The 16513-nt window shown below is 28.4% G+C and overlaps 1 protein-coding gene across 2 annotated transcripts in view; it reads right to left on the reverse strand.

Annotated features, from left to right (window-relative positions):
- LOC119607822 overlaps positions 1 to 16279 on the reverse strand; it is a 63998-nt gene extending 47719 nt beyond the window's left edge. The window contains exons 1-2 of one of the 2 annotated variants that reach the window (XM_037961927.1): positions 16138 to 16279; positions 11526 to 12064 (exon numbers count right to left, since the gene is read on the reverse strand). In XM_037961927.1, the coding sequence (XP_037817855.1) occupies positions 11526 to 11541 (16 nt within the window). In that variant the 5' untranslated portion in view covers positions 11542 to 12064; positions 16138 to 16279. Of the gene's footprint in view, positions 1 to 11525; positions 12092 to 16137 lie in introns of both variants that reach the window. The other variant, XM_037961928.1, reaches the window with a different exon arrangement.
- Between the last annotated feature and the right edge of the window lie 234 nt (positions 16280 to 16513).

The raw sequence follows: 16513 nt of genomic DNA on the forward strand, positions 1-16513 counted from the left end.
TAACTAGCTAGCTAACTAACTAACTAACTAACTAACTAACTAACTAAGCTTTCTAACTACAGTAGTTCTTAACCGTTTTAGCTACTATCCAATAGCAGTAATCATGGTGCCTCATCCAAATCGATATTTTGAGTTGGATCACTTGACCCGAAATGTTACGTTAATTTTTGCAATTTAGAATAGCATTTTTGTTAATAACGAAAATCTTGTTAACCTTTTTTTCTGAATTTGAAAAATATCAAGAGTTTTTATTTCAAATGTCAACTATTCCAAAACAGGTTTTGGGAAAAAGTCGAATAATTGAACATCCTAATTTGCTATAGACCTATCCTTAGACCAGACAATAAATCAACAATACGAAAAATATGTTGTCCTTAAAAAGTACCTTTTTTTTGGGCGAAGTTAGTACTATTTTCCATAAAGATTCGTTTGAAATAAACTAAAGTCTCTCCCAAAATCTATTTCATATTTATTTACCTTACTCTTTTCTCATACATTTTTTATAATTATTTTTTTTATTTTTACTTAAAATAAAGATATTATACAAAATTAAGATAAATTAAGTAAATAAGTAAAATGCAAATAATCCACTAAATATTACAAAAGAAAAAAGCAACTAATTATGTACAAAATTAGTTTAGGGGATTACAAAAGTGTTTTGTTAAACCACAGTCAAACAAAAAAAAGAAGAATCTCAAACAAATTTCTATATTTGTCTGCTTAAAAATATAATTTGTTTACTAAATAACCATAATTAAATGGCTTAAGTGTAAGTAATATTCACACGCTAATACAATTGTGGATAAATAAATGAAAAAGAGACTGAAGAAACAAGAAACTAAAAATGAACAAGATAAACAATTTGCAGGTTTGTTGCTTAAGTCTTTTGTTTGTTCAGCCAAAGAAACTTTAGCAGATAAGTGAAGGAATAAAAAACTGTATGCTGCTGACTATAGAACTGATATTTCTACAATTTCTATTTTGTGAATTTATTAAAATCTAATAATATTTTTAATAAATTAAAAATTTATTTATGATTCCTTAAAATTTAAGATCCAAACCCGTCCTAAATTTTAATAGTTTTTGTATATTTCAAAACACCACTCCCATTTTAAAATCCAGAGTAGCTATATAATTAAATTATACAGTAGTTTTTTTGAAAAGTATTGTTGTTATTATTTCAAGTCCAACATTTATGTCCAGTAAATCATTTAATAAAGTGTTGTTTATTTGTCTTTAACACTAATATGACAATATTTTATGTTAATTAAATTAAAATACTAAACAATTATTAAACCGAATACTGGAAACTGTTAAAAATGTTTAAATTATTAAAAACTTGTTTAAGTAATATTTCTAAAAATAATATTAAGAAAACAATAGAAATCAAATCAAACAAATTGTTGAAAGTGATTTAATAATTTAAATTTAGGACAAAATTTTATTTGATTTTTAATAACAAGTGACATCACAGCCTATTTCTTGATAATTTTTTTTAAATAAAGAAAAATATAAAACAAAAGATGAAAATAAATTCTGTAGAATTTTTAATGTGAATTTTTTATACTTTTATATTATGGCCGGTTTTTAAAGGAGGGTTTCAACAACAAATTTTAAAAGTTTGAAATACCATGTAATTATGTCTGGCTGCTTTATAATAGACCTTAAAAATAAATTTTAAATGTGATGTCATTTCTGCAGAAATAATAAAATTAATCCTGTAAAGGTTAAAAAAAGGACTCATCTCGTCTGTCTGTCTGTCTGTCCGTTTATGTATGTGTCTATGTAAACCTTGTGCGCACGCTACAGGTCGCAATTAGGCTCAAAAATGGAAGCCAAATAAAAATAGTTGAAATCGCTCCATTATTTCACAAAATTATTTTATATACTACATAACCCAGTAAAAACTTGTGTTGAAAAGCCATGTGTTAAAAAATTATTTAAACTACATTCTACCACTTACTCGTGGGCTTTTTATACCCTACAGCACTATAGTGGGGAGAGTATTATGCGTTTGTGCTGATGTTTGTAACGCCCTAATATATTGGTTCTATAAACCTTGTGCGTACTCTACAGGTCGCAAGATAATCAGTAAAATTTTTTTTTAAATTTTGGATAACATTCGAGTCTTTTATGACTCTTCTGTATGATTACAATACTCATATACGCACTAATTTGTATACCCTATACCACTTTAGTGGGAAGGGTATAGTGGATTTATGCTGATGTTTGTAAGGTACCTTTAAGTACACCAATCGGTTCAGAATCATTTTCTGAGTCGATTAAGCCATGTCCGTCTGTCTGTCTGTCTATCTGTCTGTCTGTTTGTCTGTCTGTTTGTCTATCAGTCTGTCGATGTAAACCTTATAATCAAATTACAATTTTGAAGCTAACTGGAAGTAATTTGGTACACACATTACTTTTGACCCAAGGACGAATCCTATTGATTTTGATTGATAACGGTCCATTATTTCATCTAGCTCTCATATAACCGGAACCCCAAAATTGGGATTTGCAGCTCATATATATATACCCTTGCAAAGTCCCCCTCTGAAATGAAATTTGGTGGTTTTGGAGTGATTTTCGAAATTTGAATCATATTTTAGTAATATTTGATCTTTTTTCTCTGAGTCATTTTTAAGTCTGGGCTCAACCGAGACGGCTCGATCTTAACTTAACTGAAAAGATCGGATACTAAAATGGAATTAAAACATAGAGGATAGAAACTACAAAGCATATTGATGTTGGACGTTAGGTAAACCATAGACTTGTAATTGGGTCTTAGTCCAACAATGAGACACTGGACACAGTTCTGACTTTCACTTCTATAATCTTGGTGAATTAAACAGAGAGTTTAGCGTACATGTTTCAGAAGTTTCATGCTCTGGAAACATAGTTGGATATCATTACATTCGTAATACATGTAAGATACTAGGCGGTACTCAACCTAGCGGTTCTTATATATGAGCGAACTAACAAAAGCCTGGCCATAGACGGTTATACATAATCACTATTCGTGCTCGATGTGGCCTCCGGTAGGTAAGTTTTCTAGTCTGGTAGACCGGAGGTGGTGGGTTCGATTCCCACCTGAGGCACTGGTTAAGAGCACAATAGGTCCGATAGAGGCCTGGGTGTATTACTTTGGATTTGATGTGCATATATCCTCCTTTCAAACTAACTAACTATACATATGTACTCGATCGTACACCGGAAACAGAAATTATCGGGAACTGTAAGACATTTAGGAAGATTATAACAAAAACCTGGTGATTATATTAAACCCCTGGATGATTCGAAACTGTGACAGTCTATCTCATCACAACAGAATATGAAAAATGGGTTGGACTAAATATAGCGTCTACAGATTTTAATATCTTTTCCGATTACTAGAGAACTCCATACGGCCACTCGCAATAATGGAACGATGTGTAGGACCACTAAATTTCCATAAAAGAGGATAACTATAAGTCTCCCCAGACTGAATAAGGTTAGGTTAGGTTGGTAGAAGGAAGTATATTACAGCAATCCGAAGAAATACACCTCATCACAACAGAATAAGAAAAATGGGTTGGACTGAATATAGCGTCTACAGATTTTAATATCTTTTCCGATTGCTAGAGAACTCCATACGGCCACTCGCAATAATGGAACGATGTGTAGGACCACTAAATTTCCAATAATGGAACGATGTGTAGGACCACTAAATTTCCATAAAAGAGGATAACTATAAGTCTCCCCAGACTGAATAAGGTTAAGTTAGGTTGGTAGGAGGATGTATATTACAGCAATCCGAAGAAATACACCTAGGCCACTATCGGGCCTTTTGTGAGCTCCTTTTAATGGAAGAAAAATGTTTTTTGGTAAAAAAACATAGTGTTCATTGAATGCATAATCTTCCTAAGTTCAAAAATTCTGTTTCCTGGACGTAATACCTAAGAATTTTCCAATCAGTGTTCGTGAGGAATGTTATGTCCGGAATAATATGACTCTCAAATTATTTGGATTTAACTTTGACGAATACCTGACAGTGTCAAAGAGAGTGTTGCAGAGTTTCATTGACCTCTCCACATGCTCTAAATACGTCTGGATCCGTGCGAAGTGCTTTACGTGAACACCTGCCATGTTGACCTATTTCGCGGTGGTCTTTTTCAACCACTGGGTGAGCTTTGTGACGACTCAACACCGCCCCATTGTGTTTGTTACACGCAGGTGGCAATTTACGTATATGGATGTTCCGGTGCACTTTGCTCGAGTACTTGAGCTATCAAATCTCTGACCTTTGCTGCCCCGTTGCTTAACTTCCAAGATGTAAAACATCACTTCCGTTTACAACTATGCAGATGGGATGGCAACAACACCTAGAGACGTAACCGGTAGACCGAAGTACGAATCCATCAAATAAGCCGAGACTTTGTTCTTACTAACAGTGACACCCTGTGGAAATTCTGATATGAACAGAGTTTACTCTTAACATATCTGGACAAGGAAGGAAAATTCAATGATAACATTTGTATATGATACCTTTCATCCATTTTATCATGGAAACATGCCCTGGGGGGTCACCATCATACTAATCTCAGTCTTACTGTAATTAGGGTCGTGCCATAGGATGTTTGTGGTTCTACCCACCGTTTCATTATTTTAAGAGGTCACGACTTTCCAAATGGTTTCAGACAAATGTAAAGCATGTAGAGAGAACAGTGAAACGCTGGAACACTTTCTCTGTCGTTTCCAGTCAGCCTCTCGATAAAATTATCTCCAAATATAACATCTCGCAGGAACTTTGATTAAATAATTCAAAGGAACTATGTCCAGAAAACTGAGCTTTGAACATTGGACGACTAATGTATAAAGTTTTCAAATCAAAATATCCAGGCATATGAGAGCACAAGCGATATTAACTTTCATCAAGCTTTTGTTATACAATTTTTTATCGCTTCGAGTAGCTCGAATGGACTACAATTTGGTATTTAAGGCAATTGATGAAACCGATGTTATGTTAAAATTATCTCAGTATTATGAATATTTTCAAAACATGTCGAAATCTGATCATTTTGTTGGATTTTGAGTTACTAATTCAAACTGTTTGCCCATGACTGAATTAAATTCAAATCCTTTAGAATTAATTTTTTAAACTTGCAAAAAAAAACAACTTAAAATTGTTTCATTGAGCAATATTTTGCTACAAAACTTTGCCACAAACACTTTCCTGTCAGTTTTTATTATTTACACATTTTTTGTTTATATTCAAATAAATTATTATTTATGACAGCTACTAAACAGCTACTTAAGCAATTGATAGGTTGTCGGTGTGTTTTAAGCCGGATTTAAAAAACTATAAGCTGTTTGAATGCTTATTGATGCAAAAACTTGAATAAAAGTAATAAAAAAGTACAAACTAATAAAATATTAATGATGGATCAATTGTTTAGTTTTGTTTGAATAAAATATCTCAAGGGTGTTGAAATTCTAGAAATTTTAAGCAAAATTATTTAACAATGAACTGAAACTAAAATAAAATTTATAAAACTGTTAGTATTAGTTTAACTTTTAATTTTAATAACCTTTTTCTTTAATTTATTTATTAAGAAAAACTGCAAGTCTTCAAACTTACACAACATTAACAATTTAATTACAACATATTAAACACAATACCAGTTTCTTTCCAAAGGGGCTAAAGTTTAAATTTAGATAATTGCTTGTCATTTTGTGTGTAATTTACTACAAGTCTACAAAAATCAATCATTTTATTTTACAATAGAGGGTCTTATACATCATATCGTTTAAATAATAGTGGAAATAGGCAGCCAAGTTACAGCCTTCTCAGTTTTTATTTAATTTTTTGTTTTTTTTTTTGTTTTTCTGACAAACATTTTGATTAAAACGATTATTGAAAAATCCAAATGTTGAAATTAATATTAAAACCATAGTGCTGGAAACAACTGTGTTTTAACGAACTCATAAAAAGGTACAACAAAATTTTTACAACTCATTTAATCAATTAATCATTTCATTTTTTTTAACCTTTAGTTAAATATTGGTTTTGAATATTGAAATTGCAATTGTTGAAATTTAATAAAAAGTAAAAAAAGAAGTTTTTATTCAGATATGAAACGAATTATGGATGTAATTTATAGGGTTAATATTTTAAATATAAAGCAACTTTTTTCATGTATCAGCCAGTAAGTATTTTAGGATCCAAATTCTATAAGAAAGTACAATTTGAATGACGTAAACTGGCGTCCGGTAGGTTAGATGTCTGGTAACTAACTAACTAACTAACTAACTAACTAACTAACTAACTAACTAACTAACTAACTCAACTACTAACTAACTACTAACTAACTAACTAACTACTAACTAACTAACTAACTACTAACTACACTAACTAACTACTAACTAACTAACTAACTAACTAACTAACTAACTAACTAACTAACTAACTAACTAACTAACTAACTAACTAACTAACTAACTAACTAACTAACTAACTACTAACTAACTAACTAACTAACTAACTAACTAACTAACTAACTAACTAACTAACTAACTAACGAACTAACTAACTAACTACTAACTAACTAACTAACTAACTAACTAACTAAATAACTAACTAACTACTAACGAACTAAAGAACTAACTAACTAACTAACTAACTACTAACTACTAACTAACTAACTAACTAACTAACTAACTAACTAACTAACTAACTACTAACTAACTAACTAACTAACTACTACTACTAACTAACTAACTAACTAACTACTAACTAACTAACTAACTAACTAACTAACGAACTAACTAACTAACTAACTACTACTAACTAACTAACAACTAACTAACTAACTAACTAACTAACTAACTAACTAACTAACTAACTAACTAACTAACTAACTAACTAACTAACTAACTAACTACTAACTAACTAACTAACTAACTAACTACTAACTAACTAACTAACTAACTACTAACTAACTAACTAACTAACTAACTAACTAACTACTAACTAACTAACTAACTAACTACTACTAACTAACTAACTAACTAACTAACTAACTAACTAACTAACTAACTAACTAACTAACTAACTAACTAACTAACTAACTAACTACTAACTAACTAACTACTAACTAACTAACTACTAACTAACTAACTAACTAACTAACTAACTAACTAACTAACTAACTAACTAACTAACTAACTACTAACTAACTAACTAACTAACTAACTAACTAACTAACTAACTAACTAACTAACTAACTAACTAACTAACTAACTAACTAACTAACTAACTAACTAACTAACTAACTAACTAACTAACTAACTAACTAACTAACTAACTAACTAACTAACTAACTAACTAACTAACTAACTAACTAACTAACTAACTACTAAACTACTAACTAACTACTAACTAACTAACTAACTAACTAACTAACTAACTAACTAACTAACTAACTAACTAACTAACTAACTAAACTAACTAACTAACTAACTAACGAACTAACTAACTAACTAACTAACTAACTAACTAACTAACTAACTAACTAACTAACTAACTAACTAACTAACTAACTAACTAACTAACTAACTAACTAACTAACTACTAACTAACTAACTAACTAACTAACTAACTAACTAACTAAGACTACTAACTAACTAACTAACTAACTAACTAACTAACTAACTAACTAACTAACTAACTAACTAACTAACTAACTAACTAACTAACTAACTAACTAACTAACTAACTAACTAACTAACTAACTAACTAACTAACTAACTAACTAACTAACTAACTAACTAACTACTAACTAACTAACTAACTAACTAACTAACTAACTACTAACTAACTAACTAACTAACTAACTAACTAACTAACTAACTAACTAACTAACTAACTAACTAACTAACTACTAACTAACTAACTAACTAACTAACTAACTAACTAACTAACAACTAACTAACTAACTAACTAACTAACTAACTAACTAACTAACTAACTAACTACTAACTAACTAACTAACAAACTAACTAACTAGACTAACTAACTACTAACTAACTACTAACTAACTAACTAACTAACTAACTAACTAACTAACTACTAACTAACTAACTAGACTAACGAACTAACTAACTAACTAACTGTTTGATGAACGTACAAGTACCAAAAAAGAAGGCTCAAAAAGTACTTTTTTTATAAAATGCTTTTTGTACAATTGAATAAAAGTTATCACAAAAGCACTATTTACACGAATTTGAACATACTTAGTCCCGATTAAATGGGAATATACATACATATATGAAGCAAATTTTTGGTATTTTTTTGTTCTTTAAGAGATACTTTTAAAATTTTCTTTAATATTGAACCAAGAAACATAAAATCTAACACACATCGTTTTCTGGTACTTTTTGTCTATCAAATGGTGGCTAAATATACAAATTCCTGAAAATCCGTAAAATTACATTCTGGTACTTTTTTCTTCTTTAAATGGTATTTTTGAATTTTATGTAATATAGAACCAGAGAGCTTTTCTAAATGATTGAATTGCTCACATTCCGAATTTGAACTCAGAATTTTTACATAACGTCATAATCTTTAGGTTAAGATATCTCGAAAAAGTAAGAAAATATAACAAATGTTAAACTTCTATTTTATAGCCCATGTATTGAACTTTCAGGTTTTTAAAATTATGGTTACTTTACCCTATTATAACGTCTCAAACTGTATAATACGATATTTCGAAAAACTGATATGATGAATAAACTCTGATACCACTTTCAAATTCAGCGCTGTTCAATGTTTTAGAAACCTATACTTTGATTTTTGGGTTACAATTTTGTTGCCCTATGTCATTCTTTGACTCTCCAGGGTTTTGTATTGGTTATGTTCGATTTCGATGAAATGATCATTAAATATTTCACATTGGAAAGAAACTAAAAAGAACAACCTAATAAACTCTACTTTTTTATGTTTGTGGAATATTTGATTTTTAAAAAATTGTGGACATGACATTTATAAAACCAATAACAAGCAAATAAAAAACTCAAATTTGATATCAAAAGGAACAAATAAAGATCCATGAAAAAAAAATCTTGTTCATACACACAATTGAAATGAAAAAAATAAATAAAATAATGAATCAATGAATAAAAAATGTTTTGATTGTGAAAGGTTAAATATAGACAATAAATAAACAAGAATCATCTCACAAAAACACGGCCTAGAGAGGGGTAAACAGTGCAAAAAAAAAACAATTTACACATTTTTTTCAACAAAAAACATGGAACTTAAACAAAAAATTGGTCAGATAAAAAAATTCCCCCAAAAAAATAAATGTTAAATATCAAAAAAAAAAAAATCCATTAACACGATTGCACTTCTCTTCTTTTTTTTTAATTTTAGTCATATTTCTTTTGTTTTACACGCATTTAATTTATTTAAAACATAAATTTTTTTTCTAAAATTTATTTAATAACTGGTAATCACGCATTATACAAGGCTAGCTTAAGATTCTCTTGAAAAACAAATGCAAAAATAGAAAAAACTACAACTTTTAAAACTTTTTAGAAATAACAAAATATCTTATATCAGCATAAAAACATGATTTTAAAACTTTTTTATTTATAAAATTGCAGGTTTTTTTTTCATATACCCAAAATTTATTCAATTCACATGCATTTACGTTCTCATAATCAATTATTCTGAGAATTTATGAAGAAGAAGTTTTGGTTTTTTAGAATTTCTGTATAATAGAAATCATTAATTTGAATTAGCTTTTAATTTTAAAATGCTTCAAAAAAAGCTCTTCAAAACAATTAAACTTTTTAAGTAGATTTTAGTTTTGTTTTAAAATTTGAAAGGTGTTCTCTCCCGACTACAGATATTTTTTATTCCTGACTCTGTTTTAAACAATTTGGGACATGAATGAAGAATATTGTACCCGGCATGAGTGATTTTCGTAGGTCCTAGTTTCGTGGGTGCTTAGTTTAAAGTTTTGTTGTTGATGGGCTTTTTTTTAAGGGTCACTAGAGAACTTTATTGAGTAATAGGCTTAAGTACCAAAATTATGACTAGTTGTAGTCGAAAGAGAATCATCCGAACTTTTACAGTCTTGGCTATAATCTTGACTATAGCCCAGTCTATAGTCTTGACTATAGATCGGACTATAATCTTGACTATATATCAGACCAAAGTCTTGGTTATAGATCAGACTATAGTCTTGATTATAGATTAGAATATAGTCTTGATTATAGATCAGTGTATAGTCTTGACTATAGATCAGTATATAGTCTTGACTCTAGGTCAGTATATAGCCTTGACTACAGATCAGCCTATAGTGTTGACTATAGATCAGTCTACAGTCTTGACTATAGATGAGTATATAGTCTTTACTATATATCTGTCTATAGTCTTGACTATAGATCAGTCTCGACTATAGATAAATCTATAGTCTCGACTGTAGATCATTCTATAGTCTTGATCAGTATATAGTCTTGACTCTAGGTCAGTATATAGCCTTGACTACTGTACAGTGTTGATTAAAGATTAGTCTATAGTTTCGACTATAGATCAGTCTATAGTCATGACTATGGATCAGTCCATAGTCATGATTTTAGATCAGTCTATAGACTTGACTATAGATCTGTCCATGATCTTGATTACAGATCAGTCTATAGTCTTGACTATAGATCAGTCTATAGTCTTGACTTTGGATCAGTCTATAGTTTTGACTATAAAACAGTCCATCGTCTTGATCAGTCTATAGTCTTGACTATAGATCAGTCTATAGTCTTGACTATAGATCAGTATATAATCAAGACTATAGATCACTATAGTCTTTACCATAGATCAATCCATATTCCTGACCATAGGCAAATTCCTAGTCTTGACTACAGATTAATCTATAGTCTTGACTATAAATCAATCTATAGTCTTGATTATAGATCAATCTATACTCTTGACTATAGATCAATGTATAATCCTGACCATAGATCAATGTATAATTTTGACTATTGATCAATGTATAGTCTTGACTATAGATCAATCTATAGTCTTGGCTGTAGATCAATCTATAGTCTTGATTATAGATCAATCTATAGCCTTAACTATATATCAATCTATAGTCATGACTATGGATCAATCTGTTGTCATTCTACATTAAAATAATTTTTGTAATTTAATATCGATATTCAAATTAGTGAATGGCTGATGACAGTAACTTTATAAATTTATTTGAGGATCATTAAAAATTTATATAAATTTTGTAATAAAAATTATTACCACACCATTTCCAAAATTTCTGATTAATTTTGAAACTTCAAATAGTATTTAAAATAATTTCAAATAAACTTGATAGTGATCATAGAAAAGCATAAAAATAAATTAAATGGGAAATGGTGTACAGCAAAGATTTTTATTATCACACTAATACTAATAGCTAATAGTTGTAATAATATGTATTTTTAAAACCCCTCCTCTAATAATTTGTAATATTTTTAAGTAATTTTACTTGTATACTCACTATTATAAAGCCGCATATTGCCCAAATATTATACAAATACAAATATTTTGATCTTTTTTTATAACTTCAAGTACTTGAGTTTAGATGTCTTCTAGTTGAATTTTTATGATGCTGAGTAGAGCAGTTGTTGTTGTTGATAATTATTATGATGACGATGGAGCTCTGATGATGATTTGTAGTTAAAGTTTTGTGTTCAAAATACTTTTTTATTTGTTGCTTTTTTCAAAAATTTTATATTATAGTTTTGTTTGAGAATAATAAATAAAAAAAGAAGGGAAAAAACTAAATTTCGTGATTTTATATTTCTTTTAGGTTGATTTTTTTTCAAAAATTTCTGTTACTTTAGATTATTATTACTTTTTGTATTCTTTTTTTTTTGAGGTTCATGTAGTGAACGTTTTGAAATATTTTTCTTATAAATTTTTGTTTCTTAGTTTTTTTTTTTTTATTTCTTAATAAAGAAACAAAAATGTTTGCACTTTATTACTTCGTTGTAACTACTCTCGTTTCTATTTGTTTTTCTATATACTTTTGAGGATCTAAAAAAAGGTGAAAAAATAAAAAATCTAATAGTAATTAGTTTTTTTTTTAAAGAAAATTATTGTTAATTGTTTTCTTTTTTTCATATATAATTTTTTTTCAAAATGTTGCAACATTTTGTTTATTTAATGTTTGGTTTATGTTATCATTTATTTATGGGCCAGAAATAAAGATTATAAAAAGGTTTTTTATTAAAACGGAAATAATTTCCCGCATTATTTCATTTGTTAGTTTTACATTTAATTGAAATGTAATTTTGTCAATGTGTGATAATGATTATTTCCTGTCTAGGTCTACTGTCAAGTGCTCTACTTTGGATTGGAATAATATCAGTATTAATGTGGTGATTTATTTTTAAAAGTTTTTTCTTTTAAGTTTTTTTAAAAGCCTGCCCATAACAGTCTTAACCACAGCTCAGCCATGACTATACATAAATCAGTCTATAATGCTGACTATAGATCGGTCTATAGTGCCGACTGTAGATCAGTTTATAGTCTTGACTATACATGGGTGTATAGTTTTGCCAATAGATCAGTGTATATTCTTGATTATATATCAGTGTATAAACTTGTCTATAGATCAGTCCATATGTTGGCTATAGATCGGTCTATAGTGCAGACTGTAGATCAGTTTATAGTCTTGACTATAGATCGTGTATAGTCTTACCAATAGATCAGTGTATAATCTTTATTTTAGATGTCAGTAAATAAACTTGTCTATACATCAGTCTATAGTCTTGACTATAGATCAGTCTATAGTTTTGACTATATATCAGTCTATAGTTTTGAGTATAGATCAGTGTATAGTCTTGACTTTAGAACAGTCTATAGTCTTCACTGCATATCTGTCTATAGACTTGACTGTAGATTAGTCTATATTCTTGACTATAGATCAGTCTATAGTCTCGACTCTAGATCAGCATACTTTACTATAGTAAACTTTACTATAGATCAGTCTATAGTGCTGATTGTAGATCTGTCTAAAGTCTTGACTATAGATCAGTCCATAGTTTTTACTATAGATCAGTTTATAGTCTTGAATATAGATCAGTCCATAGTATTTACTATAGATCTGTTTATAGTCTTGACTATAGATCAGTTTATAGTTTTGACTAAAGATCAGTCTACAGTCTTGACTATAGATCAGTCTATAGTTTTGACTATAAATCAGTCTATAGTTTTGACAATAAATCAGTCTATAGTCTTGACTATAGATCAGTCCAAAGTTTTGACTATAGATTAGTCTATAGTTTTGCGTATATCTGTCTATAGTTTTGACTATAAATCAGTCTATATTCTTGACTATAGATCAGTCTATAGTCAAGACTATAGATCAGTCTGTAGTCTTAACATAGATCAGTCTATAGTTTTGACTATAGATCAGTGTATAATCCTAATATAGATCAGTCTATAGTCTTGACTGTAGGTCAGTCTATATTCTTTACTATAGATCAGTCTATAGTCTTGACTCTAGATCAGTGTATAATCTTGACTATAGAACAGTATATAATCTTCACTGTAGATCAGACTACAGGTCTTGACTGTAGATCACTCTACAGCATTAACTTTAGATCGGTCTAGTGTGGACAGTCTAAGGTCTTGAATACAGATTAGTCTTTACTATAGTCTTGACTTTATTATAGTGTGTAGAGTAGGCTATATGACAGTCTATATTCCGTATAATAAGCTAATTTAATTATTTTTGAATAGATTACAATAAATTTTAAAAAGGTAGCATGCACCACTTTAGTACTGTTGGGTATAAATCTTGCATACATTAACTGCAAATATTTTCATTTCTCTTTGGACTATAGGTCAAATACCAATTAGTTTTATTTTCAATATCTTTTTTCAATATTATGCATGATCTCGTTTTGGTTTGTAAATTTATGGTGTTTGAAATGCTTTAAGTATTTCTATTGAATAGTTTATTAATTAATCAATTATTTTATTAACAATTTTAATGGGGTTTATTAATGGGTTTTATAGATTTGGTTTGATTTTTAAGTTAATTTAGTAGAGTTATTATATGCTTTTGTTGAGATTTCAAATGATTTTAGAGCCGTTATGTGGAAATTCCATACTCACAACTTGCATGATACATATGAAAGGATATTATCGGATCATAGAGGGTTTGCATTTGCAAAAAGGTTCATTGCGGTGTAGGGTATAGGTGGGATTGTTTGCCATACATTCTTATTTGTATTTGTTATTAAACAAAAAGTTTGCAACAATGTTTTCAGTATATTATGAAACAATTTAGGATCAATTAGACTGTCGTGAATCATTGGCTGTAAGGAAAAGTTTCAATTTGTTTATGTTTACACCATTTCCAAATATGTATATTTAAAAAAAAGATGAAAATTTAAAATCAAACACTCAAGATTTTAACTGTGTTTTTTTAAGTACTTTTTTGAGTCTGCAAATTTTGTTGCTACTGTACTAGTCCATCAGTCTAAGGGTCATGGGTTCAATTCCCATCAACCACTCAGCTCTGTTTATACTATATCCGGGATATGTTCGCTAAATTAAATTATACTATAAGGTATATTGCATAAAATTTAAGAAGAAAGAATTTTGATATATCAATGCAAAATGTCGAAATTTAGTTCGACATTAATGCATTAATGCTTTCAGTTGAGTTATAAAAGAAAAGTTAAAGTGACTTGCAAGTATGTGAAAAATTTGTTTTACATTTTAAACAACAACCACTAGGAGTTAGTTACCACATTCGCTGAAAGACTTTGTATATCACCGGAAAGGGTGATATTTGATAACTTACAACTATTTCAAAAAAAACATTATTTCTTTGAAATTGTGAAATATTTATATTAAATTAGACTAATAGTTAGTTTTAGAACAATAAATTAGATATATCAAGGCAAAATGTCCTAATTTCATACCCAAATTATATATCTTTAGAATAAATATTAACCTTAAGCTGTCTGATGAGATATAAATGAAATTTTAAAGTGATTTGCAGGCATGTGAAAATTGAAATTTTCTTTTAAAATTTAACAATCACCACAAGGATTTACCTATTTTGCAGGAGATATTTGTATATCTCCGGATAGGGTGTTAAAGTTTTTAAAGTTTGACTTGGATAGAATGTTTTTATGTTTATATTTATATTAAATTAGACTAATAGTTAGTTTTAGAACAATAAATTAGATATATCAAGGCAAAATGTCCTAATTTCATACCCAAATTATATATCTTTAGAATAAATATTAACCTTAAGCTGTCTGATGAGATATAAATGAAATTTTAAAGTGATTTGCAGGCATGTGAAAATTGAAATTTTCTTTTAAAATTTAACAATCACCACAAGGATTTACCTATTTTGCAGGAGATATTTGTATATCTCCGGATAGGGTGTTAAAGTTTTTAAAGTTTGACTTGGATAGAATGTTTTTATGCGAGAGAACCGATAATTTTGAGTCAACTTAAAGGTATCAAAAGGTCACTAAAGCAAATCATTTAATCATACATAGAAAAGGGAGGAGTTAAAATTTGGACTTTTTATAAGAGTCCGTTAGTTAAAGTTTGGCAACTTGCAATTTCAGATTTTTATGTTAAAAAGAATATTTTTTTAAAATTTTTAAGAATTTTCAATATTATATTTCAATATTTTTGAAAAAAATCTTTTATCTTAGTTTTGAAACACTTATTTAAGTAAAATTTTAAGAAATTTAAGAAATTTTATTTATGAACAAATTTTTAAGAAAGTTGTTAAATTTTGAATAAAATTTGTAACTGACACTTACATTGTTAATATTTTTTTTAATAATTTTAAAAATTTAAAACTTTTGTTAAAAATTTCACAGTTTTGTATTCAACAGACACAACTTTTTTTTTAAAAATCTTTTTTACTGGCCCATAAATAAATTTTTATTTTACAAAAAAAATTCTTAAAATATTTTTCAACACAATTTTTAAGTTTCTAAAATTTTTTAAAAATTTTCAAAATTTTTTGTTCTTTATTCAATATTTTTTCAAATATTTATTAGATTTTTTTCATTTTTCACTTAATAATTTCTTTTAATTGTTATTTACAATAAAACTTTGCATACTTTATAACAAAAATATATATTATTTATTTTTAGAAATAGATTTCCCGAGAGTAGAAATGTGTGTGTTTTGGGTGTTTATTTCTGAAAGACGTCCGTACACGTTCGTTATTCGCGTTTGAATGTATCATTTGGCAAAAACATCATCCAACTTTAGGTGATTTTTCAAACCTGGTTTTGTGCAAAGAAATGTTTTTTTTTTTTCTTCTTCTGTTTATTATTGCTGTTGATGTTGTTGGAGTTGTTGTTTGTTTGTGATTATTTTTCTTTTTTATGTGATGGGTTGTTGATGTTGGCAGAAGCAACAACATAATAATAACAACAATAATAATAGTACAAGAAAACTAAAAGAAGAAGAAACAAAAAGCAACAACAACAC

This window comes from Lucilia sericata, unplaced genomic scaffold (genome assembly GCF_015586225.1).
Source record: "Lucilia sericata isolate MDLA Ls3-8-SP2 unplaced genomic scaffold, ASM1558622v1 Contig000754F_arrow, whole genome shotgun sequence".
Taxonomy (NCBI): Eukaryota; Metazoa; Arthropoda; class Insecta; order Diptera; family Calliphoridae; genus Lucilia; species Lucilia sericata.